This window comes from Rutilus rutilus (genome assembly GCF_951802725.1).
Source record: "Rutilus rutilus genome assembly, chromosome: 19".
Taxonomy (NCBI): Eukaryota; Metazoa; Chordata; class Actinopteri; order Cypriniformes; family Leuciscidae; genus Rutilus; species Rutilus rutilus.
Genome location: NC_140232.1, coordinates 2,568,845 through 2,596,168, shown reverse-complemented (window position 1 = coordinate 2,596,168; position 27,324 = coordinate 2,568,845). Strand labels below are relative to the sequence as shown.

Sequence of the window (27,324 nt, the reverse complement as noted above, 5' to 3'; positions counted from 1 at the left end):
TGTTTCTTTATTATTATTATTATTATTCTTTGTTGTACATACTCTGAACTGGACCACGATGCCTTGTGTTTATCTTGAACTTTTTGCATTGTACTTGTCTGTAATTGTCTAAAATGGTCTCTAATTGGTATAATTGTGTGATATAATCATAATTGTGATGCAAAAAGTTTTGAAATTAATAAAGACACACTGACTGAAATAATCGGGTAAATGTCAATTCTCCTGAAAACATGAATGCTAAAACGGTCTCTAATCGGTCTAATTGTGTGAAGTGGAATATAAATGAAAACGTCTTGTTTATTGATCTGAGTGTTGCCGTAGTGCTGGATATCAGTCATGTGATCATCACAGCCCAATCACAGCCACCGTACTGATATTCAGATCAACAGCACTCTTACTCATGTGATATGGATTAAATATTGGAAACATGATGAAAGCAGGAAGATCCATATTTACAGAAGTGACGTTTACTGACTATTGACTGGTAAGATCCTCAGAGAGTTAAAATAACACCAGAAGAATGGAAAGAGTGTGTGAGTAAAGGTGGCTGTGAATGTGTGTAGATGTGTGTTAGTTACAGGATCAGAGAACGACACCGTTCCTCCGTCATAGTCCAGATTCACTCTCACACGATCAAGTTTCTGTTTAACAGGAAAACCAGAATCTGAAGGCCGTCCGTATGAATTATACTCCACACTCCAGACATCAGTGCTAAAGAAATCACCTCCCTTCCTCTGGTTTGATGCTGTAGTTACTCCAAGACTCCAGCGTGAACTCTCTTTAATATCCACATCCCAGCAGTGTGTTCCTGAGTTAAAACCCTCTGAACCCAGAACACAGTAATAATAGTTAAATCTCTCTGGATTATCAGGAAGAGTTTGATTGTTCCAATTGTTTCTCACACTGGTCAGATCATCAGACACGATGAGATCTGGATGAGCCGTGTTTGGATCCAGAATCACAGGAGCTGATGAGACACAATCAACAGATGCTTTTATTCTGATCTTCATATAATGATCAAGAGTGAACCCAACACAGATTATTATGAATTATGACTCTCGTCCTGTTGATCAAACACATTTTCCTCTGATCACTGTTATTAGTTTCACACTCATTTTTATCATCAGAGTTTAACGGCATCAACTACAAACATTAAATATGAGATTCAGACATTTGTGTCCATCAAGAGAAACTGATACTTTGGGAAAGTTAAATAACAATAAATCAATGAGATCTGTTGAGATTTATGCTGTAGATGAAAAACGTACTAGGTTACTTACGTAACCTCGGTTCCCTTAGAGATAAGGGAACGAGTACTGCGTTGCAAACGCTGTGGGAAAACTCCTTTTCTTGAGAATATTGAAGCCTTTATTTTAAAACACATTGCAGCTGCACAGCAAGAGCATCATAGCCCGCGAAGCGAGGTGATTGGCTGTGCTGGGGCAACTGCATAAACCTATGGCGAGTGAACAGGAGCGCGCAATCCAATAGGCCCTGCCAGACTCGAGCGCACCAAATTGGCCGCGTCAGGAGAGTATAAATAGGGAGAAAACTCGCCATATGACAGGTCTATTCGACTGAAGCTAAGCACCTGATATGGGCGAATAGCACGGCATGGCAACGCATTACTCGTTCCCTTATCTCTAAGGGAACAGAGGTTACGTAAGTAACCTAGTACGTTCCCTTATGAGAACGTTCTCTCGTACTGCATTGCAAACGCTGTGGGAACCCAATTTAAAACGCTGTGCTATTTGCCTGTGACCACTCTGAGAATCCAGGGAGCCCCGGGACCATAACAGAGCCTTCTGAATATCACAGACCAGAATGTCGGGTCTAAATGATATGTAAACATGTAGTGAATCACAAAGGCCACTAAGCATGTATAGGCCTGGGTCAAAGAGCCATGGAACTTGAATATCGATACCCACATAAAATAGTGAAGTCACAACAAGTGTCTGAGTTATACACTGGCCTGGGTCCGTAGAGCCAGGGCCTAGATGGAGAGAACTCGTGCCTGCAGAGCAGGGACCTCAAGATTATAAAACCTTACAAACATGGACGGAGCGGGCCAGCTGGCCGCCGCACAAATGTCTTCGATAGGGACTCCACTGGACCATGGCCAAGAGGAAGCCATGCCTCTTGTGGAGTGAGCTCTTACACCTATGGGACACAAAAGGCCCAGTGAGGTGTATGCCAGAGCAATAGCATCCACTATCCATCTAGATAGCGTGAGTTTCGTGGCCGGCAACCCTTTGACAACCCTTTGGTGTGGCCTCCGAAACAGACGAAGAGCTGTTCCGACTGTCTGAAAGAGGCCGAACGCTCCAAATATATTCTCAGAGCTCTGACGGGGCAGAGCGTGAGAGCATCAATATCTACTCCCGAGACTGGGAGGGCTGATAGAGAAATAACCTGGGCTCTGAACAGTGTTGAGAGCACCTTAGGTACATATCCGTGTCTTGGTCTAAGGAAGACTTTAGAGTCGTTAGGTCCAAACTCAAGACAGGAAGGGCTTGTGGAGAGAGCTTGTAAGTCGCCTACTCTTTTAACTGACGCCAGTGCTAACAGCAGAGCGGTTTTAAGAGAGAGAGGTCTTAAATCAGCCGACTGAAGTGGCTCGAAGGGGGGTCCTTTAAGAGCCCGTAGGACCAGTGAAAGGTCCCAAGCCGGCACTGAAGGTGGTCGAGGCAGGTTAAGCCTTCTGGCTCCTTTGAGGAAGCGAACTATAAGGTCGCTCTTGCGTAAGGACGAGCCGTCCACCTGCACATGAGAGGCTGCAATAGCTGCCACATATACTTTGAGCGTGGAGGTGGAGCGTCCCGTGTCCAGCAGCTCTTGGAGAAAGGAAAGCGCCGCTGTTACTTCACAAGTGTGTGGGTTAAGGTCTTGAGCTAAACCCCAGCTGGAGAACGCTGACCATTTAAATTGGTAGAGGCGCCTTGTAGAAGGGGCTCTAGCCTCCGTAATAGTATTCAAGGCACCTTCCGGGAGGTCCTGGGGTACCCATTGAGTGGCCGTGCATGGAGGGCCCACAAGTCGGGACGGGGGTGCCAGATAGTCCTGTTCGCCTGCGCAAGGAGGTCGCTCCTTAGCGGGACTGGCCACGGGGCTATTTCTGACATCTGCATTAGCTCTGGGAACCAAGTCTGAGTTTGCCAGAGGGGGGCTACAAAGAGTACTCCGCAATTCGTGTTCCTGATCCGTTTGATGACCTGAGGGAGCATCGAGGCCGGGGGAAACGCATAGAGGGGGAGGCTGGGCCACTCGTGAGCCAGCGCATCCCTGCTCTTTGAGAAAAAGATTGGGCAGTGACAGTTGTCTTCTGAGGCGAAGAGATCTACCTCTGCCTTGCCGAAGACCTCCCATAACAGGAGAACCGTCTGGGGATGGAGTGACCATTCTTCTGGGGGAACATTGCCCCGAGAAAGCATGTCTGCTCCTATGTTCATCGTGCCTGGCACGTGAGCTGCCATGAGTGAGCGCAGGTTGGTTTGAGCCCATAGCAGTAGCTGTGTGGCTATGGCTAACAGGTTTGGGGACCTGATGCCGCCCTGGCGATTTATGTAGGACACCACAGACATGTTGTCCGTGCGGACCAAGACTTGGTGTCCCGCCAGATATGGGAGGAAGGTTTTTAGGGCTATAAAAAACGCTCTCATCTCGAGGCAGTTGATGTGAAGGCGTTGTTCCGAGCTCGACCAGAGGCCGTAGGCAGGCCTGCCCTCGTACAGGGCTCCCCAACCGTAGTTGGAAGCGTCTGTTGAAACGACCCTCCTCTCTGAGACCAAGCCCATACTCACACCCTGCTGGAACCAGCCGGTGTTTTTCCATGGGTCCATGGCTTTGATACAGCACTGATCCACCCTGATAATCATAAGGACCGAGCGCCATGCATGGGATGGTACTTGAGGTTTTAGCCATAGCTGAAGAGGACGCATACGCAATGCAGTAGGCCTAGTTGGAGTACTGATGATGCTGAAGCCATGAGGCCCAAGATCCTCTGAAACGTTCGGAGGGGTACATTTCCATTCTGAATGGCCGTCTCATGAGGGCCCTGTTCAGATGTCTGAGATCTAGAATGGGTCTCAAGCCGCCGTCTTTCTTCGGAACGAGAAAATTGTGGCTGTAAAACCCCGACTCGCTCTGAGATTTGGGTACTAACTTGATAGCCCCCTTCGCCAGCAGACATGAAACTTCGGTGCGGAGGACATGAGCTGTTGTGCTCCTTACTGAAGTTTGGATAACAGCGCGGAAGCACGGTGGTCTGTGGACGAACTGAAGCGAGTAGCCGCGCTTTATAATGTTCATTACCCATTCTGAAACCCCGGGGATGGCTTGCCATGCCAGAGCCCGCTGAGCCAGGGGTAAGATCATATCTGACGGTGGAACGCCCAGACTCGGGGGCCCTGACCGGCATGGATTTATGAGAGAAATATTGCTCGATTTGTGTATTTTGTGGGTCGCTGTAAAAACAGCGTTTTGGTGCAGGGGTGCGAGACAAAAGACGGGCCCATGTTCTGCATTTATTACTGCTAAAACCGTAGTGCCAAGTTCGTCGCACTTCTGAGGTCCTTGAAGCTGTCTGGGTCAGGTACTGACTCGTCCATAGTGCGGAGGAGTTTCGCCTGAAACACTTGAAGCGTCGCCATGGCGTGAAGTGCAGAGGCGGCTTGGCCGGCGGCGGTATAAGCACAGCTTGCCATAGCCGAAGTGGTTCTGCACCGTTTAGACGGGTGAACCGCTTTTGACCTCCAACTTCCTGCAGTGGGAGGGCACAAATGAGCGGCGACCGCTTCTTCAAGTGGGGGGAGCGTCACGTAGCCTTTTTCCTCCGCGCCATCCACAGTGGAGAGCGTGGTGGAGGAAGTAGAGCGTGTTCGCGCAGAAAGGGGAGCGCCAGCACTTAGTGAGCTCCTTGTGGACCTCGGGCAGAAATGGAGCGGCGCGTTGGCGGGGGGCCTGTTGGTGCCCCAGCAGGTACCACTCGTCGAGGCGGCTTCAGCTGGAGAAAACCAGTAGAGACCCAGCTCGTCGACAGCGCGAGTCAAGAAGTTCGGCGTCGATGTTTGCTCTGGTGGGGTCCGCGGAGCCCGACCAATCCTCACCTTCAGATGCCGCCATAGAAACTGCGTCATCCAGTTCTTCAGCAGATCCGCCAAATGAAACGAGTCCCGCCGCTTCGAGAAAGGGGTGTTGGTCGCTTCTAGCGAACAGAACCGGAGAAGAGGGCGTCGGCGAGGCATGCGGGGAAGGACCCGGCGTGCACGCTCTGAAATCACCGCGTTCAGGGATCCTCTGATCGTGCCGCTTCTTCCTACGGGGCTCGCGGGGCGCCGAAGACGGAAGATGGGCGGGTTCACTCTCTGAAGTAGTGAGAGTGAGTCTTGATCGGAGGACGGAGACAGGCATACTGTCACAGAAATGACAGCCGCCTTTAGTGAGCGCTGCCTCGGTGTGCTCAGGGCCGAGGCAGACAGCGCACTGTGTGTGTCGGTCTGACACGTGCAGGGGAACCCCGCAGGATTCACAGACAGGAGCGGCATTTGAATCAACGCGCTCTGCTGTTAAAACAACGTTTTAGCTCTTTTAGGAATGCACTATCTTGTAGGATACACGCCGGATGCCACAGGGAAACGCTTGCTGAGCGCTGTCCACTGAAGACGCGAAGCTGTTCCACTGAAGGGGCTTTTCGACAGCGAGCGGCTTCCTATCCGGAGAATCAGCGAGGTAAGTCTCTGAGCTGAAGGAGAAATATCTGTCATATGGCGAGTTTTCTCCCTATTTATACTCTCTGGCAGGGTGCCAAGCGCTCCTATTGGATCGCTTGCTCCTGTTCACTCGCCATAGGTTTATGCAGTTGCCGCAGCACAACCAATCACCTCGATGCTCTTGCTGTGCAGCTGCAATGTGTTTTAAAATAAAGGCTTCAATATTCTCGAGAAAAGGAGTTTTCCCACAGCGTTTGCAAAGCAGTACGAGAGAACGTTCTCGTAAGGGAACTGTAAGTGTGTGTCTGATCTTCATTTTATATCGCTCTTATAGTCTGTGTTTTGTCTTAAATTAGTTTATTATGGCTGTCTGTTGTGTTTGACTTCTAAACATGAATCACCTTCAACACTTCCTAGCCACGCCCTAGCAAGCATTGTCGAGCACCCTAGCAACCCAAATCCAAAGGGGACATCTTCTAATCTGAATGTCATAGAGGAGTTGCAGTTGGTTTATATCATTCATACTGGCAAGCAGCCTTTGAAGTAACATCATTGGCAGCTGCCAAGCCACTCCTTAGCAACTAGACAGAGTACCCTAGCAACTGTTCAGCAAGACCTATAACTCTGCACCAGAACATCATAGAGACATGGTGGTTTGCTCCTTTGACTAATGCTAGCAAACAGGACTTCCATTATGCTTCACATGCTAGCAGCTACATGCTAATAGCGATTAACTATTCAACACAAAAAGTGTTGAAACATGTCAAAAATGCTAACTAAAACACAGTAACAACATTCTAATCATATTAGCACCATGTTAACAACATGTTAATTATGCTAGCATCATGTTAACAACATCTATGTCATGAAGAGCCTCTAACTCTCCACCCATCCATCATGTCCAGCTCAGATCTCCTGCTGTCAGACTCACTGTTTTGGACGATGTCCTGCATCTTCTTCCAGACTCTGAACGGCAGGTTGCCCAAGTATCGTGGCACATGAATCAAAGCTCCAGAAGCCATCTGTGGATCCGGCTGTGAGCTCTGGACTCTGGAAGAACATTCAGGAGTCAGAACTGCAGTGGCTTTGGATCAGAACCAGAAAGACCAGAGACAGGATCAGATCACTCACCTTTCCATTGAGACTGGAAACTCCTGCAGAACAAACACACCATTTATCATCAAGAACTCAATCAATCATCAATCAATCAACCAATGATCTGAGATCAGACCTTCAGAAAGCAGACGTCATTGGCTTTCATCATCTCCTCCATGTCTTTGATTGTGTGTGAAAGAGCTGAGATGTGTGTGTTCATCTCCTCCAGCTTCTCCTTCATCCTCTGCTTCTTCTGCTCCTCTTCCTCCCTCAGTGCAGTGACTGTAGCTTCTTCTTCATCTCTGAGAAACTGATGAAGCTTCTCAAACTGCTGTTTAATCTGACGCTCTGTGTGCTCAGCTTGAGACTGAAATCAAAGCACATTCACTTCAATCATCTCAATCGACACACATCATTAATATTCAAGATAAACTCAGATACCCGACATAAAACGGATCCAGAAGCAGATTGCTGCTAATCATTTACAGAAATAATAAACTGGAATGTATTATATCAAATCATAACTGTATATAGTGATCCAACAGCTGTAATGAAAATGACTCTCGTTTCTGTTTCCTCACCTTGATGTGTTGAACTGTTTCCTCAAACTCTGCTTTCATTTCTTCATTGCGTTTAAGTTTCTGTTGTAAGGACTTCAGTGCTGTATTGAGCTCCTCCTAGAATTGAACAAAAATACATTAAAACACCAGATTACAGTGAAGAGAAGACAATACAGTGATATGATCATATAATGCAGTGAAAAAGTATTTGCCCCCATCCTGATTTCTTCTGTTTTTGTGTACATCTCATATTAGATTGATTCAGAAATTGCAATCTGAGTAAACACAAAGTACAGTTTGTAAATGACAATGTTATTTATTGAAACAAAAAAGTTATCCAATACCAACTGAGCCGGCATGAAAATGTATTTGCCCCCGTAGTTACTAATTCCTCAGATCTATGAAACTGCATTTATAATGTAGTTCAGCTGGTCTAAACACAACCAGTCCTGATCACTGCAGCCCTGTTCAATCAGATCAACACTGAATACTGAAGCCTGATTGGTTCACGTCTGTGCACCTGTACAGACAAATGGCTTTTCAGCCCGCCAAAACGGACGGGGCCGACTGCATATTTAAGTCGCGCTGAAAACTATTTTCATCAGAAGTTTTCTCCTTCAAGTGTGAAGATCATCTCCTCGCTGTCTCCAAAGAGAAGAAGATAGGAGCCTTTCTGCTCACCATTGAAACGAGCCTCAAGCAGCGGATTAACGGCTCTTCGACACCTGCAGCTATCCAGCAACTCTTTCGGTGTGACTTAAATAGGCAGTCGGTCCTGCCCGTTTTGGCGGACTGAAAAGCCCTTTGTCTGTGCATGTGCAGAGACGTGAACCATTCAGGCTTCAGTATTCAGGGAAAAACTAAGTTTTCCTCATAAGCGTCAGTTACTGATGCAGTGCTCATGATCTCAGGGAACCGAGGTTACGTTAGTAATCGGAACGATCTGTGTTTATGACTCGTTATGGTTCTTTACATGTGAATCAAGAAACATTTGTCTTACCTTATATGATGAAACCACTTCACCGATGGGTCTGAATTTATGATTGTCATGTAGTTTTGAATCTCTGCACACTAAACACACAGGCTGTTTGTCCTCCAGACAGAAGAGTTTGAGTTTCTCACTGTGTAAACTGCAGATCTCCTCAGACCCTGATGAACGCCTCTCATTTCTCTCCTTCAGGAACGACTCACACAAGTTTTTTAACACAAGATTACATGGAGGATCAGATCTTGAGGATCTTCTCCTGCAGACAGGACACTCCTGAGATCCCTTGGTTCTCCAGAACTGTTGAAGACACTCTTTACAGAAACTGTGACTACAGGATAAAAGAACAGGAGCCTTGAAGATTTCACAGCACACAGGACAAGAAAGTTCTTCTCCAGATACATTTAGTGAAGCCATTTTCGCTGTTTGAGCTCCAGCAATCTAAACTTTACTTTCACTTTCTGAACGATGGCTTAAAAAATAAATGATTTGAGAATCACAAAGATCAGAAACAAACTTGTTCAGAAACAAACTTCTCAAATTCTTCTGTAAAGTTTTTCTCTTCGTACTCCACTAATCGCTGATTCTTTATTGCTTTTGTCGAGACAAAGTCAGAATGACAGAAAAGAGAAATAACAAGTCCGTCTCTTCCTCGTTAATGTTGTAAGAGCCACCCTCTTACAACACTAACAAGGAAGAGGCTGACATGTTATTTCTCTTTTTTTTTCAGCTTCTGATCAAGTTTGTGTGTTGAAACAGGTCAAAGAACAACATCAGTGGCCTGTACCATGATGGTAGTTGAACAAACTCAGGGTTACAGGACGAGTTGACAAAACCAAACCAATCCAATCCTTTGTTGGAACCATGATGCTGTTCATCAACATTCTCTGTCAGCTCAGGCTTTGATCCTGAGTTTAGGAGTTTAGGAGTGACATCAGTAGCGAACAGCCAATCACAGGCTGAGAAAGAGGGAAACTGAGATTCATTTCTCACGAGAGAAGCAGCGCGATTCACTACAGAATATTAAGAGATTGAAAAATATAACAAATTTAAACAAATTTACACAGCAAGAAGAAAATAGCTGTCTATGAAAGAGGACAACTAAAAGGAAAAGTCTTGCTATTTCAGTGCAAGTAAAAGTTGTGAAGTTAGTTTATACAGTTGATAAAGGTATAGAGAGAATTGAACATTTAAGCTCACATGCAGTCATTTTATAGCTTTATCTATTGATTCTAAAGCGTATTTATATTACCTTAATATATTTATTAAATTCAACTGTGCGTAATAATAATAATTGATAAACAAAAATTGTGCATGTGTGATCGATTAAGGGTACAATAATGACATAATATCTAAATCATTCACAATTATCATTCTTAATAAGCAATACCAAAAGCCAGACGTTTTTGTCTTTAAAAGTCATTTGCTGTGTAGTGATCTTTAATTTGGAGTGGAAACAAGTGGAGTGACTTTGCTCACAGCTGATTGGTCCAAGTTCGGTTTACAACCTCTCACCTGGAACATCACCTGACCCGGACCAGGTTACCGTGGAGCGTTAGTTACTATGGCGATGAACACGCTAAAAGCCAAACCACTTTCATGGTGCCTAAAACCCAGGGTTGGCACAAACTAACCTGAAACACACCTGGCTATCCCCCTAAACCGGCTTCATGGTACAGGCCCCTAGACTATACCTGTCATGATTCCTGTCTTGTGTTCACTTTTGTTATTTCCTGTTCTGTACCGTGTGTGTGTGTGTGTGTGCGCGCGCTTGTTGTCAGTTTTGTTTGCCTTCCTTGCATGTGTCTGCATTTATCAGTTTTGCCTGGATTTACTTTTATTATGTTTGTTTGAAAAAATATTTTCTGCATCTGGATCCCACTCTCGTTCCTCAACAGCCACCGTTACAGTCCCACTGAGCAGTACATAAATAACACATACATATTTATTGCTGCGTGAATATTGTAATAATCATTTACTCACATCATATTTATATTGCACGTTATGATGCATGTTATTTTGACATTTCGAGTCCGTGCCGCACTCGTACTGACTCTTATTCTGCCTGACAGAAAGAAAAGCTCGTAGCTTACTGAAGGAGGAGCGGTTTGACCAATCAGATGAAAGGGGCGTTTCAGCGCCGCCCACGTGTGCAAATGAAATATCGAACCCATAAACCGATTTGTAAACCACAAACAAAAGATCGAGCCAAAATCAAATTTTTCGTTTTTTAAACTAAACTAAAAAACTAATAAACGAGCTGGTTTTCATTTCTCGTTATTCCATTCCAAACAGGAAATGAAATGATCAAAAAGTACACGGACCGTGTGTGTACAATGATAGGGCTGTAGTCAAGTCCAAAGAGGTTCGAGTCCAAGACAAGACTGCAGGAAAAAAAAAGTCTGCTAAAAAATATAGCCTATAGAAATTAAATCATTATGTAATAATGAAATAATGAATGATTTTAATTTTATTTAAAATAATTGACTCATTCAAAGAACAAAAAAAAAAAAAAATGTATATAGGCCTAAAGGAGCACACACATTCGTTTCGACTGTCTGATCAGCCTCACATTCTGTTCCTGTCAATCATACACGCAATGTCAACCAATTAAACTGCATGAGGGAGGGCCGAGCCAACTCACACACACACACACACACACACACTAGAGATGCGGATAAACCGCGGATCGGACGGATGACGTGACGAAAAATAATATTTTAATTAAATTCGGGTTGGTGGCGGTTGAACCAATCAAATGAAAAAAGTTTGCCACTAAGCAAACCTGCAAGCTATGAGCCCAGCTGTCAGTACTACTGGAGGAGGCCTAAACGTCTCGTAGATGAGACTGCCTGGGTTATTTTGTTTCGATATTAGCTATATTTTAAAACAGCCAGTCATTGGAGCCTATACTCGTGGAATAGGCATTTAAAAGAGAGGCAGATTATTGAGTGATATGACTCAGAAATTACATCGGGCAATGTTCAGATGTCATTCAGTGAGATGTTCAGAAGAACGCAAGAGCTAAACTTCTACAAGCTCAATAACATCCACATAAAAAAAAAAAAAGAAGGTAAGAAAAAATGTCGGAAAACTTTGCCCATTAATTAGATGTGCAAGGCAAGCAGGCAAGTTTTCAGGTTGTTATGGACAATTAAAAATGTGAATATTCACGTTGCATAGCGGTGGACTTTCAGCGAGTCAAAGAGTCAAAAGAGCCGGCTTCAGTGAGCTGAGTCAAACGAGCCGGCTCACGAAAAATGCCCATCGCTAGTTATTAGGTAGCCAGTGTTTCACTTTCCCTCCAATTATATTTTGTTTTAATATTGTGGCGACATATGTGTGCTTACTGGGAACATAATAAAGACACCTGGACTCAGTAGAGACCAAAAGCCATATTTGGCAAGACCATTGGCCGAGACCGAGACAAGTCCGAGTCTGAATGCCAGCGAGTTCGAGACAAGTCCGAGACCATAGAAAAAAAAGTCCAAGACCGGACTCGAGTACTAAAGCCCTAGTACATGACCAAGGGGGTAATCTTTCAGCCAGAAACTGAAGCTTCCCCGGGGGCCGCCATTGATTAGCAGACCATCACCTGCTGTTAGCATCCCATTGACTCCCATTCATTTTGGCGTCACTTTGACAGTAAATAACTTTACATCTGAGGCGTTTAAAGACTGCATTTGTCCATTATTTATTTCTAAAGAAACACGAAAATGTATAAAAGGCTCCATTACCTTGTATCTTATGTTATGGCCCCGTAGAAGCAGTTTTTGTAAAAACAGGCTAACGATTGCGTCATAACCAGGCGACTCTCTGTCGCACAGTTGAGAGATTACCGTACGGACAGGAGGAGAAGCTCGCGGGCAATCGGGGGGACGTGGAGGCAAAATGACAAAATAATTCATCAGAATACTTAGCAAAAGTTTCTCCTGCTCCAAGCTAATGGACAGCTCCTACTCACACTCTCCGTCTCTGCAAGTTTCAGAAGGGAATGATTCAGATTTCTCTTGGCACAGCTACTAGAAGACAGACGGGTTGCTCACGTCACATCTACGTCGTCAAGCTCAGTTTGAGTCTGCGCAGTACGCTCAGCCATCAGGAAGTGAGAGCTTCTAATTGACTTGAATCCAATGGGGTCGCTGTGTCCAATTCTTTTACTGTCTATGTCATGAACAAGTGGCAGGTCCCATTATAGATACAATATATAAGATTTTTTAAATAAAATATTCAAAAACCACTTGCACAGTGTGATATATTTCATGCAGTTGTTATCCCAAAAGTTCCCAAGGATTTGTAAATCTAGAGAAATTCCCGTTTTAAATAATGTAATCAATGACGTAATATCCGCGCTATCCTCGGTTTCGCTTGTAGAAACCATAGATATATATATATATATATACAAAGATTCCTCATTAGCGTCCGTTTCAATATCTATGATATTGCAGCTGCTGTTGTGGTGTCGTTCAGTCATCATGGATCACGATTATTGCTTGCGAGTACAGAAATTCCACAAAAAAAACTTAAACATCGATTAACAGAGGTAAGCAGGCTTTGGGAAAAACAGAAATAAAACAAGGATCAATATTGGTGTGGAGTTTTCGAGATGGAGAGCTTCACGACAAACTTGGACTTGCTATCGCATGTGTTTTAATAGACAGGTAAGCAAATATATATGATTTATTGTACACATATTATATCAATTTGTTTGTAGCCTACTTCAGTAATGCTTCTTATCAAGTCTATGGCAGTGAAATTAAATACAGTATATGTTGCACAAAAACATTAAGCTGTAACTTGAAAATACTGTGGTTTCGTTCAAATGTACTTTTAGTATGATTGTTTTAAACGGGTAAAACTGCGCAGCATTAAAGGATTAGTTCACTGTTCAGAATTAAAATGTCCTGATAATTTACTCTTCCCCTCGTCATCCAAGATGTTCATGTCTTTCTTTCTTCAGTCGAAAAAAAATGACGTTTTTTGAGGAAAACATTCCAGGATGTTTCTCCATATAGTGACTTCAATGGGGTCCAACTGTTTGAAGGTTCAAATGTAAGTTTCAGTGCAGCTTCAAAGTCTCGACACGATCCCAGCCGAGGAATAAGAGTCTTATCTAGTGAAACGAGTGGTAATTTTCTAAAAATAAAAATAAATATTATATAGTTTTTAACCACAAATGCTCGTTGTGTACCATCTCTGAGATGTGCCACGCATTGCGTCATCACGTTGGAAAGGTCACGCGTGACATCTGTCTAAGTTATTTGTCTGTGTACTCCGGTTCAAAAAGGAAGGGAAGGGTGAAAAACTCCCTCTCATTTTCTCCTCCAACTTCAAAATCGTCTGACATCTTTGTTTTAATTTATTATTATTATTTATTCAGAAAAATTTGGTGACCTTTCCAACGTGATGACGTAATGCGTGACGCATCTCAGAGATGGTACAAGATGGGCATTTGTGGTTAAAAAGTATATAATTGTTTTGTTTTTTTAGAAAATGACCGATCGTTTCACTAGAAAAGACCCTTATTTCTCGGCTGGGATCGTGTCGAGACTTTGAAGCTGCATTGAGACCTATGATTGAGACTGACATTGAACCTTCGAACCGTTGGTTGTCATTGAAGTCCATTATATGGAGAAAAATCCTGGAATGTTTTCCTCAAAAAACAGTGGCGGCTGGTGAAAAATATCTTAGGTGTGGCTGTGTCATTTTCAGTCGGTTTCAATAACCATGGGAGCCTTTAGCGTAGTGGCTCCGAGGTTGTGGAATGCTCTTCCTCAAGACATCCAGAACATCCACCCTTCTCTCCATCAAAAACACATATTTTATCTGTATATTACTCTTCAGCTCAAAGTCTGTAAATTCTACATTGTTATTGATATGCTATTTGTTTGAATCCCTTTTTGTTTGTGTCTTTAACCTAACTTTGTAAGTGACCTCTGAACATTAGGCCTACTTTCTGCCCTTGATATGCGTGTTGTGCTTTTATGTTGATGTTTATTTTGTTCTATTCTTTAACCCAGTCCCAGTGGTTCTCAAACGTTTTAGAGTTGTACCCACTAACACCCTTCTGCGTATCCCCACTCTTTAGTCACACCTTTTTCAGTACGGGACAATATTTGAAACTGTTGTATAAAATCAATGTCACATTTGCAATCGTGTGGATCTTCATATAATGTGATAAACATTAAACACAGGAACTCACACAGGGTATGTGTTTGTATCGAAGAGAATTTGATTCTTATATCGATCTCCATGCTCAGCCTGTGTCTATATTTGTTCTTCATGCTAGTAAGTGCTAAATCCCTACTTTTATAAAGGTAACGTACATTGTCGAGAATGGTAGTATAGCGCGATTTGCCGAGGCAGTCTGTACGAGACCTGTCATATAGCCTACACACTGCTTAAATGCAGAACGTTTTGACTGCAAAAGATGAGGTAATTTGATCGGATGTCATGTATTTACAGCATTTTACCAGATAGAACATTCTCAGTTTAAATCTTATTTTAAGGTGAGGTAGTATTAAATGAACGGCAAAATTCAGCATTTTGTACCCGTTCCTCCATCTGTCACCTCATGTACCCCAGTTTGAGAACCACTGCCTTTACATATCTTTGTAAAGCGACCTTGGGCGTTGGAAAGGCACTATATAAATAAAAATAAAAATTATTATTATTATTATTAAAATAACCACCCAAATACAATTTAACACAAACTGCATGATACCAGGGCTCTGTGAAAAAGTCAGTAATTATTTAATGCCATATTAGAAGGCTGAGGCATTCTTACACAAAAACAAACAAATTGCACAAACTTTCCGTTTGCATTTGAAATTGACCTCAAACTGTTTAGTTAATTTCTCAGACAGTTGCTTCCCTCACTCCGGTAACTGTCCATGCTGGATCTGTCCCCGTTGTTTTAAAAAGTAATCATGGAAAGCAAAACAAGGCATTAGCATGACCGCATCCAGCTAGCCAGGCCATAGACCGCTGCCTGATAGAGATGGGCGCGCGCAGCTTGGGGCGCTAACAGAATCGCCCATAGCTGACTAGATTTGAGGTCGCTGATTGGCTACAGTTTATGTCAAACATTTATATCTTAAATCAGCAATTGTCTAATGTAACGGAGGTATTTTTCTCTATGGGGACTTTTATTTTGACGGGTTTTTCTTTCTCCGACGTGTTCGCGGGAGATGCAAAGACATCTGGGAAGAAGAAGAGAGAGCAGTGTTACGAGGCAGACGCCATGATCCCGGACGACAAGTAGACATTTTTTCGCTGAATTTTAGTAATTTGAGTTTTCTATTAAAATGACTGAAATGGGACAAAATGGTAATTAATTAATTGGTATTAAATTACACTCTTTTTATTGTTATCTGATTGTAGGCTATACAGTATAGCTAACGTTTCTCTGCTGCTGTTTAAATGAAACGGTGATAATGGTCGACTAACGTTAGCTGCTCAGACAGACCGTTTTTTGGTAATCTTCGAGGTAATGTATACTTTAATACTGCATGAATTCATTACCTGTACGTGTTTTACACTTTTGGTGTTATTATAATTTGGTTTATTATTGTTTTCCCGTTTACGTGATGAACTAGGGCCGAGCTAGACACATGGCCGGGCTGAAGTCAAGTCATGTCTTTGTTTTAAAGTTTTAAATAGCGATGTAATCAAGGATTTATGTGGCGTAAATACAATACATAAGCTACACATTCTTATTACATCTCGTTAAATATGATTATGACCATTTATAATTGATAGACACCGATAAACACTGCGCGGTGACAGACAGCAAATCAGTTAGGCTATTTAAGTTAACTTACATATAGCGTTACATGGGGTCATAACTATCATGTTAACCTGACCTAAAAACAACAGATTTTACAATTATAACTTTAATTGATAACTGAAATGAAATCAACCATCTGTAATATTTAATTAACTTAATTATGTAAAGTTATAATGGAAGTAAAACATTTAGGCCATGAAATACTATCCATTAATTTAATATCATTAATGTAATAATTTCTTTTGAATGTATAAATTTCATCAGAACGTTTGTCCATACAGATACTGTAAATATTTTACTGAAATATAAATTTTTGTTTCTTTTTCTCCCTTTTCCATGTGTGTAATCAGATAATTGGTGCTGCTCTGTGTAAGTATTCTGTGGGAATCACTGTCTGACACATTCTCAGTGTTTGCATTGTAGATTTGTCATAGACATTTACAAAAACTTTCTTTGCACCATATAAATAACTGTATTTTCATAAACATTTTGCTTATGTTCATATTTTGGGAATCAAATGTTTTAAATGAGATGTTCCTCACCCCCTGAACAAATACTGTATTTGAAATGTTGTTTGTCCTCTCTCTTTTCAGTATTTATTGCCATCTAATCCTGATTGCAGCATTGAGCTCCAACCCCAGTTAAGCAGACCTGAACCAGCTGATCGAGGTCTTCAGGATCAGCAGAAACTACAAACATTTTGCAGGGGACCTCCGCTCTGGCCCTTGAGGACCACTGTCCTGCAGACTTTAGCACCAGCCCTGGCCCAGCACACCTGAACAAGCTAATCGAGCTCTTTTGCTTAAAAGAGCAAGTGAGATTGATCAGGTCTGGACATAAACTGCAAGACAGTGCACTTCGAGGACCAGAGTTGAGAACTCCTGTCAAATTAATTAGTCAATAATCACAAAAAAAAAAAAATGTATTTGTATAGATTTATGTAATATTTCACTAATTTTCAGTTGTCTTCTATTTTTTCCTCAATTTTGATGTGTGTCAAACAGCTAAATAAACCCAAAAGAGAGGCACTCAGGCACAGGTCACTCTTTTTCTGTGTAAGTAAATTTTTTACTGTCAGACACATTCCCTGTATTTGTTTTAAATAAAAATGACATATTCAGGCTGCAAGTTAAAGCTATCAATGCTTTCTTGATAAAGACACTTTTCACAGTGCACCCACAGTATGCAAACCCAATGACTGATTGCGTGGGCTTGCTGTGGGCCCACTCTGGGTCCCTAGTGTGGGGCCCATATGTGCCCCGCATTTCACGCCAGTATCTGGGCCCACAGTGGTCCCACACAGATTTTTTTTTACTGTTTGCTGTTTGCTGTGGGTATGGTGCCCACAACTGGCCCCAATGGGGGCCCACTCCATTTAGTGTTTAGGGCCAGCCCACAGTCAGCCCACACTTTAATTACCCACACGCCGGTATCTGGGCCCACACTTTAGTTGAGGGGCCACACACATGATGAAGTCATTGATAGATAATGCTTAGTTAATGATGACTACTGTATTTGAATGTCAACAGAATTCGTGTGCTATGAGCTTTGATTGGTCTATTTTGGGGTCTGTCCAATACAGTAGTCATCATTAACTAAGCATTATCTATCAATGACTTCATCATGTGTGTGTGGCCCCTCAACTAAAGTGTTGACTAGGTCCTTTGAAACACTGATGAACAATGTGATATTAATGGTGGCATAACTGTGAACAAAGAAAACATCATGATCATGCGTAATAAATCATAATTCATGATGATGTACTCCTCTTAGTTAATGTTTTAATTAAGGTGGTGTTCATCTATGAAGTCATGAATGAAAAACGTTGAACTTGTGTTAGTTCCTGATGATTCATGAGATATTAATGCATGAATGAATGCATAATTCATGCATGAATTCATGGTAATTCATGTACCCTTACCGTAAAGTGTTACCAAGATAATAGATATCACGACACGGAGGCGTCTGCGATTGAACTGGAGCTAGTCTCATAAATGAAACGAAACTCAGCATAGCCTACTTGCCTCACAGACCTGAGAAATATATCTATTATCTTCAGAATGCTTGAAATCATATTTTTAAACAGAACAATTCAAAACGAAAGAAAACTATGTAATCCGAAATGTGCATTTCTCTCTGGCGCGTTCACTACTGCGAAGATCGCGAGTCATCGTCAACTTCATCTTTGCAGCCGACACAGAAAACACTTGTTTATTAATAAACAATTAAAATGTCTCCTTGCTATATTTGACATATTCATAATCATTACTTTTGCGGTTCGTTGTGACAGCTTTTAGTTGCTTTATTGGCAGCGTCACCCTTACATGTTACATGAACGGGTCGCCACTGCATCAGCACCGAAAACAGGGGAGCATTTGGTAGACCTGTTCAAGTAGGAGAAGATGTCAATTTTAAAATAATTTTTTATTTATTTATTTATTTTACTCCTAAGGACTGAAGTTTGAAGTCTGAACTTAAAAATAAAATGTGGCACTGGCATATCATTTATTCTCCAAGTGAAATAATTTGCCTATTTTTCAGAGGTGAATGTCTTTCTACATTTGTAAAATTATACATTTATGGTAGAATCAAATGTTGTTTTGTTTGTCTTGTGTATTGCCTTATCTACAACACATGAGTGTAATACTGTAAAGGTAGTACAGGAGAGAGACTTGGATTTCTCTTCAATAAAATTAAAGTGTAAATATATCAGGGGGAAAATGTGTATATATATTGGTATCGGCATCGGACAGAATTAGTTGGAAAATATCGGCATATCGAATATCGGCCAAAATGCAATATCGTGCATCCCTAATCTTAACCCAATTCTCAAATGTATATATTATTAACAATCTTACAAAATCCCCAACTTTTTGTAAATGGTCTCTCTTGTTTTGATAAACGTTTTAATAACAGTTTTATAAGAAATTCCTTTAATGTCAGATCCAATCCTTTATGTAAATCAAAATGGCTTAAACCTCATTGTATATCTTGACATTACCATATAAATATGTTATTTCTAATAAAGTAAAAGAAATCATTTACAAAATTATTCATAGATGTTATCCTGTAAATGCAGCCATTAGTAGATATATTCATACTGTTTGAGATAAATGTACTTTTTTTTAACACATAATTTGAAGATATTGAACATTTCGTTTTTTTATTGCCCCTTTTATATTTCTTTTTGGACTGACTTTAAAATAGACATGACAAAAAAATTCAACAGAACTCTTAATTTATAACCTCATGACATTTTTCTTTTTCAAAACCCATATTTTTCTGAAAAACAATATTATATGATTAATCTTAATTATTTTGGCAAAGTTTTATATTCTAAAACAAAATAACTCAAAAGAAATCTTCATATATTACCTTTTATAATAATGATCTCACAATATACTTTGAAACTCTTTCAAACATGAAATCACAAAACAAAAAGCTTATAAATTTTTATTTTTTTAAATCAAAAGCTTTTCAAATTCATGTTACATGGCGTAATATTATATAGCACCTTTTATTGTTTATTTTTTTTTATTTTTTTTTATTATTCTTTGTTGTACATACTCTGAACTGGACCACGATGCCTTGTGTTTATCTTTAACTTTTTTAATTGTACTTGTCTGTAATTGTCTAAAATGGTCTCTAATTGGTTTAATAGTGTGATATAATCATATATAATTGTGATGCAAAAGGTTTAGAAATGAATAAACACACATTGACTGAAATAATCGGGTAAATGTCAATTCTCCTGAAAACATGAATGCTAAAGCGGTCTCTAATCGGTATAATTGTGTGAAGTGGAATATAAATGAAAACTTCTTGTTTATTGATCTGAGTGTTGCCGTAGTGCTGGATATCAGTCATGTGATCATCACGGCCCAATCACAGCCACCGTACTGATATTCAGATCAACAGCACTCTTACTCATGAGATATGGATTAAATATTGGAAACATGATGAAAGCAGGAAGATCCAGATCTACAGGAGTGACGTTTACTGACTATTGACCGGTAAGATCCTCAGAGAGGGATAACACCAGAAGAATGGAAAGAGTGTGTGAGTGAAGGTGGTTGTGAATGTGTGTAGATGTGTGTTAGTTACAGGATCAGAGAACGACACCGTTCCTCCGTCATAGTCCAGATTCACTCTCACACGATCAAGCTTCTGTTTAACACGAAAACCAGAACTAAAAAGCACTCCGTACTCCACACTCCAGACATCAGTGTTGAAGAAAACACCTCCCTTCCTCTGGTTTGATGCTGTAGTTACTCCAAGACTCCAGGATAAACTCTGTTTAACCTCCACATCCCAGCAGTGTGTTCCTGAGTTAAAACCCTCTGAACCCAGAACACAGTAATATTCGTCAAATCTCTCTGGATTATCAGGAAGAGTTTGATTGATCCTGCTGTATCTCACACTGGTCAGATCATCAGACAGGACGAGATCTGGATGAGCCGTGTTTGGATCCAGAATCACAGGAGCTGATGAGACACAATCAACAGATGCTTTTATTCTGATCTTCATATAATGATCAAGAGTGAACCCAACACAGATTATTATGAATTATGACACTCGTCCTGTTGATCAAACACATTTTCCTCTGATCACTGTCAGTGCTGTTATTAGTTTCACACTCGTTTTTATCATCAGCGTTTAACGGCATCAACTACAAACATTAAATATGAGATTCAGACATTTGTGTCCATCAAGAGAAACTGATACTTTGGGAAAGTTAAATAACAATAAATCAATGAGATCTGTTGAGATTTATGCTGTAGATGAAGAACTGTAAGTGTGTGTCTGATCTTCAGCATCTGATCATCTTCATTTGCTCTTATAGTCTGTGTTTTGTTTTAAATTAGTTTATTATGACTGTCTGTTGTGTTTGACTTATTACTTGATAAATGATTATTAGTATTAGTGAAGGCAAAGCATCACTGCTTACAAACATTAATCACCTTCAACACTTCCTAGCCACGCCCTAGCAACCATTGTCGAGCACCCTAACAACCCAAATCCAAAGAGGGATATCTTCTAATCTGAATGTCATAGAGGAGTTGCGGTTGGTTTATATCATTCATACTGGCAAGCAGCCTTTGAAGTAACATCATTGGCAGCTGCCAAGCCACTCCCTAGCAACTAAACAGAGTACCCTAGCAACTGTTCAGCAAGACCTATATCTCTGCACCAGAACATCATAGAGACATGGTGGTTGGCTCCTTTGACTAATGCTAGCAAACAGGACTTCCATCATGCTTCCAGAACAGCTACATGCTAATAGCGATTAACTAAGTGTTGAAATATGTCAACAATGCTAACTAAAACGCAGTAGCAGCATTCTAATCATGTTAGCACAATGTTAACATGTTAATTATCCCAGCATCATGTTAACAACTTGTTAATCATGCTAGCATCATTTTAATCATATTAGCATCTTGGTAAAACATGCAAGCAACATTGTGATTGTGTTAGCAACTAGCAACATGCTAATCTTGTTAGCATTTGGTTAAAAACATGTTTGCAAAATACTAATAATGTTAGCATCATGCTAAGAACATACTAATAATGTTAACAACATGATAAATGTGTTAGCAAAATGCTAATTGTTTCAGCATCTGCCTGGTTTCAAGTTTTGAAACTGCAAGCACCACTACATTCTAGTTATTATTATTATTTTCTTCAGGAAATGTACATTCTAGTTGAGACTTTTTTTATTATTATTGTAACCTAACAAACACCAAACTCATCTATCTATCTATCTATCTATCTATCTATCTATCTATCTATCTATCTATCTATCTATCTATCTATCTATCTATCTATGCCATGAAGAGCCTCTAACTCTCCACCCATCCATCATGTCCAGCTCAGATCTCCTGCTGTCAGACTCACTGTTTTGGACGATGTCCTGCATCTTCTTCCAGACTCTGAACGGCAGGTTGCCCAAGTATCGTGGCACATGAATCAAAGCTCCAGAAGCCATCTGTGGATCCGGCTGTGAGCTCTGGACTCTGGAAGAACATTCAGGAGTCAGAACTGCAGTGGCTTTGGATCAGAACCAGAGAGACCAGAGACAGGAGCAGATCACTCACCTTTCCATTGAGACTGGAAACTCCTGCAGAACAAACACACCATTTATCATCAAGAACTCAATCAATCATCAATCAATCAACCAATGATCTGAAATCAGACCTTCAGAAAGCAGACGTCATTGGCTTTCATCATCTCCTCCATGTCTTTGATTGTGTGTGAAAGAGCTGAGATGTGTGTGTTCATCTCCTCCAGCTTCTCCTTCATCCTCTGCTTCTTCTGCTCCTCTTCCTCCCTCAGTGCAGTGACTGTAGCTTCTTCTTCATCTCTGAGAAACTGATGAAGCTTCTCAAACTGCTGTTTAATCTGACGCTCTGTGTGCTCAGCTTGAGACTGAAATCAAAGCACATTCACTTCAATCATCTCAATCGACACACATCATTAATATTCAAGATAAACTCGGATAACCGACATAAAATGGATCCAGAAGCAGATTGCTGCTAGTCATTTACAGAAATAATAAACTGTTATCCATTATATCAGATCATAACTGTATATAGTGATCCAACAGCTGTAATGAAAATGACTCTCGTCTCTGTTTCCTCACCTTGATGTGTTGAACTGTTTTCTCAAACTCTGCTTTCATTTCTTCATTGCGTTTAAGCTTCTTCTGTAAGGACTTCAGTGCTGTATTGAGCTCCTCCTAGAATTGAACAAAAATACATAAAACACCAGATTACAGTGAAGAGAAGACAATACAGTGATATGATCATATAATGCAGTGAAAAAGTATTTGCCCCCATCTCATACTAAATTGATTCAGAAAGTCTGAGTAAACACAAAGTACAGTTTGTAAATGACAATGTTATTTATTGAAACAAAAAAAGTTATCCAATACCAACTGGGCCGGCGTGAAAATGTATTTGCCCCCGTAGTTGCTAATTCCTCAAATCTATGAAACTGCATTTATAATGTAGTTCAGCTGGTCTAAACACAACCAGTCCTGATCACTGCAGTCCTGTTCAATCAGATCAACACTGAATACTGAAGCCTGATTGGTTCACGTCTGTGCACCTGTACAGACAAATGGCTTTTCAGCCCGCCAAAACGGACGGGGCCGACTGAATATTTAAATCGCGCTGAAAACAGTTTTCATCAGAAGTTTTCTCTTTAAAGTGCGAAGATCATCTCCTCGCTGTCTCCAAAGAGAAGAAGATAGGAGCCTTTCTGCTCACCGCTGAAACAAGCCTCAAGCAGCGGATTAACAGCGCTTCGACACCTGCAGCTATCCAGCAACTCTTCAAGAGAAAATATCATTATTAAAGGATATGATGCGATTTCTTGTTTTTCTTTTTCTTTAGTGGCTGTTTAAGATCTGCCGTGTTACAAAGCTCAAAGTCTCAAACCCAAAGAGATATTCTTTGTAAAAGTTAAGGCTCAGTCACGCCTTCCTATAACGCTTCATCCAAACACGCCGCCACAAATCTACGTCAGTGTATGTGCGCAGAGTTTCATAACACCGCCCAGATGTTTACGCAAAGAAAGAAGGTGTAACTTTTATTCTCGCTGTATTATTGTTGCCGTTGGCGCCGGCATGTCGTGGAGACGCTGTGAAACTACTTTGTTTGGCCTTCCAAAAGAGGACAAAATTAGAAAACCGTGGTTAAGCTTTATTTACAACACTGCTCCAGAAAAGTACAACCAAAATATTTGACTGTGTGCTGCGTATTTTTCGGAGGACTGTTTCCAGAACCTGCGAGAGTACAAGGCCGTCTGTGCACAAAGGCTGATTCTAGAAAGTGGGTAATTCAATCTTTGCTAGTACAGTCTGGCACTTCTGACTCACAGACACAGTTTGTATGTATGTTTTCATATTTTAATAATTTGCTACTGAGTGACGCGAGTTTTGAGCAGTATAGAGTACGATCACAAATACAGACATGGTTTTATGCTTACAAAGTGTTCTCCCCCCATAGCGCGACGTGTAAAAAGACGGTATAAGTCATTATAATCAGTAATTATGTCCCCAATGAAATAAAACTTTACCAATCTGATTAAGTTCTGGTCCAGTCGCGCTTATATTATTATAATAAGTATTATAAGTAATTAAAGAGTAATATAAAAAATATTATTATATAAGTAATAATAATATAATATTATAAGTAATATAAGAATTTATAAGAATTTATAAGTTAGTACGGTACCGACATTATCACTTGTCATTATTGCTTTGGGAGCTGATGTTCCAAATATGGAAAGGGGTGTGACATTTCTGTCACATGCTTAAGGAATAAAGACAAGACCAAGACAAGGCTATGAGCCTTAAGCCTTGTTTATACTTTCGCCTGGCTCCGCAGCGCGAGTCTCCGCAAACTGCGCGCGCACCTCCCCAAACGGACGAGGCGTTTATACTTGACGCGCTCGCCGTTGTACTATTCTTTGAAACGACAGGGGGCGACTCGAGTAATTGTCCTCTAAACCATCAGGAATCAGCAGTGTGAAGAAGAAAGCTATACACACGTGACAATGTTTATTTTAGTAGACACCACTGTTACCACACTAAAAAAAGAATCGTGTAAAACCCAGTAAACCCTGAGATTATTACTCGTGACAATAAAACAAAATATATGGATATGAGAATGTGTACAATATAAATAAATTAACGATCTCTTACATATTTTCTAATTTCACTAAACATTTCATTGTTTCATGAACATTTTTATTAAACATGGACTTTTATGTTCATTAAAAATACTTTTTATGCTATTGTATGCTCATTTTTTAAATGTAAGCAACTCATTTAGACGTGCAAACTGGGTGCCAGTGTGGTGAGAAGTTCGAGCTCGGCCAGATTCGGCTCGAAGTCGTTCATCTTCGGATGCGGCGCCGCGCGCGTTGTTACAAAAAATGTCGCGCACACCGCCAGGCGAAATTGGGTCTTGCGAACCCAACGCGCACGACCGCCCACACCGCAATGACGTCACTCTTGCCGCGCGCACCTTCGCGCTCGTGCGGACGCGTCGAGTATAAACCAGGCTTAAGATGCCCTTTAGAGCTCAGGTCATAAAGCTCTCTTCTGTTCTGCGCTAGTAGCACGGCGCTATCGGATTGCGTTCCCCATAAGTGTCAGCTACTTATGCAAGGCGAGTGAACAGTATCAAAAGGGAATGTTCCAGTTACTAACGTAACCCTGGTTCCCTGAGATAACGGGAATGAGTATTGTCTAGTTTGTCGTGCAACTGTACACAAGTCGACGCTGCTGCTCATCAGTAGAAAAATTCTGACGAAAATTGCTTTCAGTTTGACTTAAAGGTGAACTAAGTAACTTTTTTTACCTTAACTGAACAGCTTCGGAGTCATTGTAATGGTTATATTACTTATTTCGGGTTGAATGGTGGTCGTTTCGCACCCCCCTGGTGCCCGTGAGCGGAAAATCCACACTTGCAACTTTGGGGAGTCAGGAAGTATCGCGTGATATCAGGTCTCGCGATGTAAACAATTGCTTTACGGCCAAAAGAAATCTGCTAAAATGCCGTCATTATTGCGCTCCCTCACGCTGTTTGAACCCGAATGAAGAAGACGTTTTAAAGAATATCCCATCTGCTTTGATGTCGTTGATCTACTAGCCTCTGGTGTCTGAGAATCACCAAAGAGTTTTTACAACAGTGTTGCCAAATATCTATTCCGAAGCTGTGGGGGGAGCTCTAGAGAGAAACCTGCGAGCAAAAAGTGAGAATACAGCGAAGAAATCCCGAAGTTACTGAGTGCAGCTTTAAATAGGCAGTCGGTCCTGTCCGTTTTGGAGGACTGAAAAGCCCTTTGTCTGTACAGGTCAGAGACGTGAACCAATCAGGCTTCAGTATTCAGGGAAAAACTAAGTTTTCCTCATAAGCGTCAGTTACTGATGCAGTGCTCATGATCTCAGGGAACCGAGGATACGTTAGTAATCGGAACGATCTGTGTTTATGACTCGCTATGATTCTTTACATGTGAATCAAGAAACATTTGTCTTACCTTATATGATGAAACCACTTCACTGATGGGTCTGAATTTATGATTGTCATGTTGTGTTGAATCTCTGCACACTAAACACACAGGCTGTTTGTCCTCCAGACAGAAGAGTTTGAGTTTCTCACTGTGTAAACTGCAGATCTCCTCAGACCCTGATGAACGCCTCTCATTTCTCTCCTTCAGGAACGACTCACACAAGTTTTTTAACACAAGATTACATGGAGGAGGATCTCTTGAGGATCTTCTCCTGCAGACAGGACACTCCTGAGATTCCTTGGTTCTCCAGAACTGTTGAAGACACTCTTTACAGAAACTGTGACTACAGGATAAAATAACAGGAGCCTTGAAGATTTCATGACACACAGGACAAGAAAGTTCTTCTGCAGATACATTTAGTGAATCCATTTTCACTGTTTGAGCTCCAGCAATCTAAACTTTACTTTCACTTTCTGAACGACGGTTTAAAAAATAAATCACCATGAGAATCACAAAGATCAGAAACAAACTTGTTCAGAAACAAACTTCTCAAATTGTTCTGTAAAGTTTTTCTCTTCGTACTCCACCGATCGCTGATTCTTTATTGCTTTTGTCGAGACAAAGTCAGAATGACAGAAAAGAGAAATAACAAGTCCGTCTCTTCCTGGTTAGTGTTGTAAGAGGGTGGAGCTTCTGATCAAGTTGGTGTGTTTAAACAGGTCAAAGAACAACATCAGTGGCCTGTACCATGATGGTAGTTGAACAAACTCAGGGTTACAGGACGAGTTGACAAAACCAAACCAATCCAACCAGACTTTGTTGGTACCATGATGCTGTTCATCAACATTCTCTGTCAGCTCAGGCTTTGATCCTGAGTTTAGGAGTTTAGGAGTGACATCAGTAGCGATCAGCCAATCACAGGCTGAGAAAGAGGGAAACTGAGATTCATTTCTCACGAGAGAAGCAGCGCGATTCACTACAGAATATTAAGAGATTGAAAAATATAAAGAATTTAAACAAATTTACACAGCAAGAAGAAAATAGCTGTCTATGAATGAGGACAACTAAAAGGAAAAGTCTTGCTATATCAGTGCAAGTAAAAGTTGTGAAGTTAGTTTATACAGTTGATAAAGGTATAGAGAGAATTGAACATTTAAGCTCACATGC

At 41.2% G+C, this 27,324-nt stretch overlaps 2 protein-coding genes across 2 annotated transcripts; both read right to left on the bottom strand.

Moving 5' to 3' along the window:
• Nucleotides 1-34: 34 nt before the first annotated feature.
• Nucleotides 35-9,013, bottom strand: LOC311278776 (nuclear factor 7, brain-like). The gene is made up of 6 exons (XM_084389810.1): nt 8,364-9,013; nt 7,385-7,480; nt 6,940-7,170; nt 6,840-6,862; nt 6,640-6,758; nt 35-967 (listed from the first exon to the last, which is right to left on the bottom strand). Exons 1-6 carry the CDS (start codon nt 8,763-8,765, stop codon nt 468-470), a joined length of 1,371 nt encoding a protein of 456 aa, XP_084245936.1. The 5' UTR covers nt 8,766-9,013; the 3' UTR covers nt 35-467.
• Nucleotides 9,014-19,696: 10,683 nt separating this feature from the next.
• On the bottom strand, nt 19,697-26,835 carry LOC311278778 (zinc-binding protein A33-like). The gene is made up of 6 exons (XM_084389812.1): nt 26,185-26,835; nt 22,778-22,873; nt 22,333-22,563; nt 22,233-22,255; nt 22,033-22,151; nt 19,697-20,621 (listed from the first exon to the last, which is right to left on the bottom strand). Exons 1-6 carry the CDS (start codon nt 26,584-26,586, stop codon nt 20,134-20,136), a joined length of 1,359 nt encoding a protein of 452 aa, XP_084245938.1. The 5' UTR covers nt 26,587-26,835; the 3' UTR covers nt 19,697-20,133.
• Nucleotides 26,836-27,324: the final 489 nt, after the last annotated feature.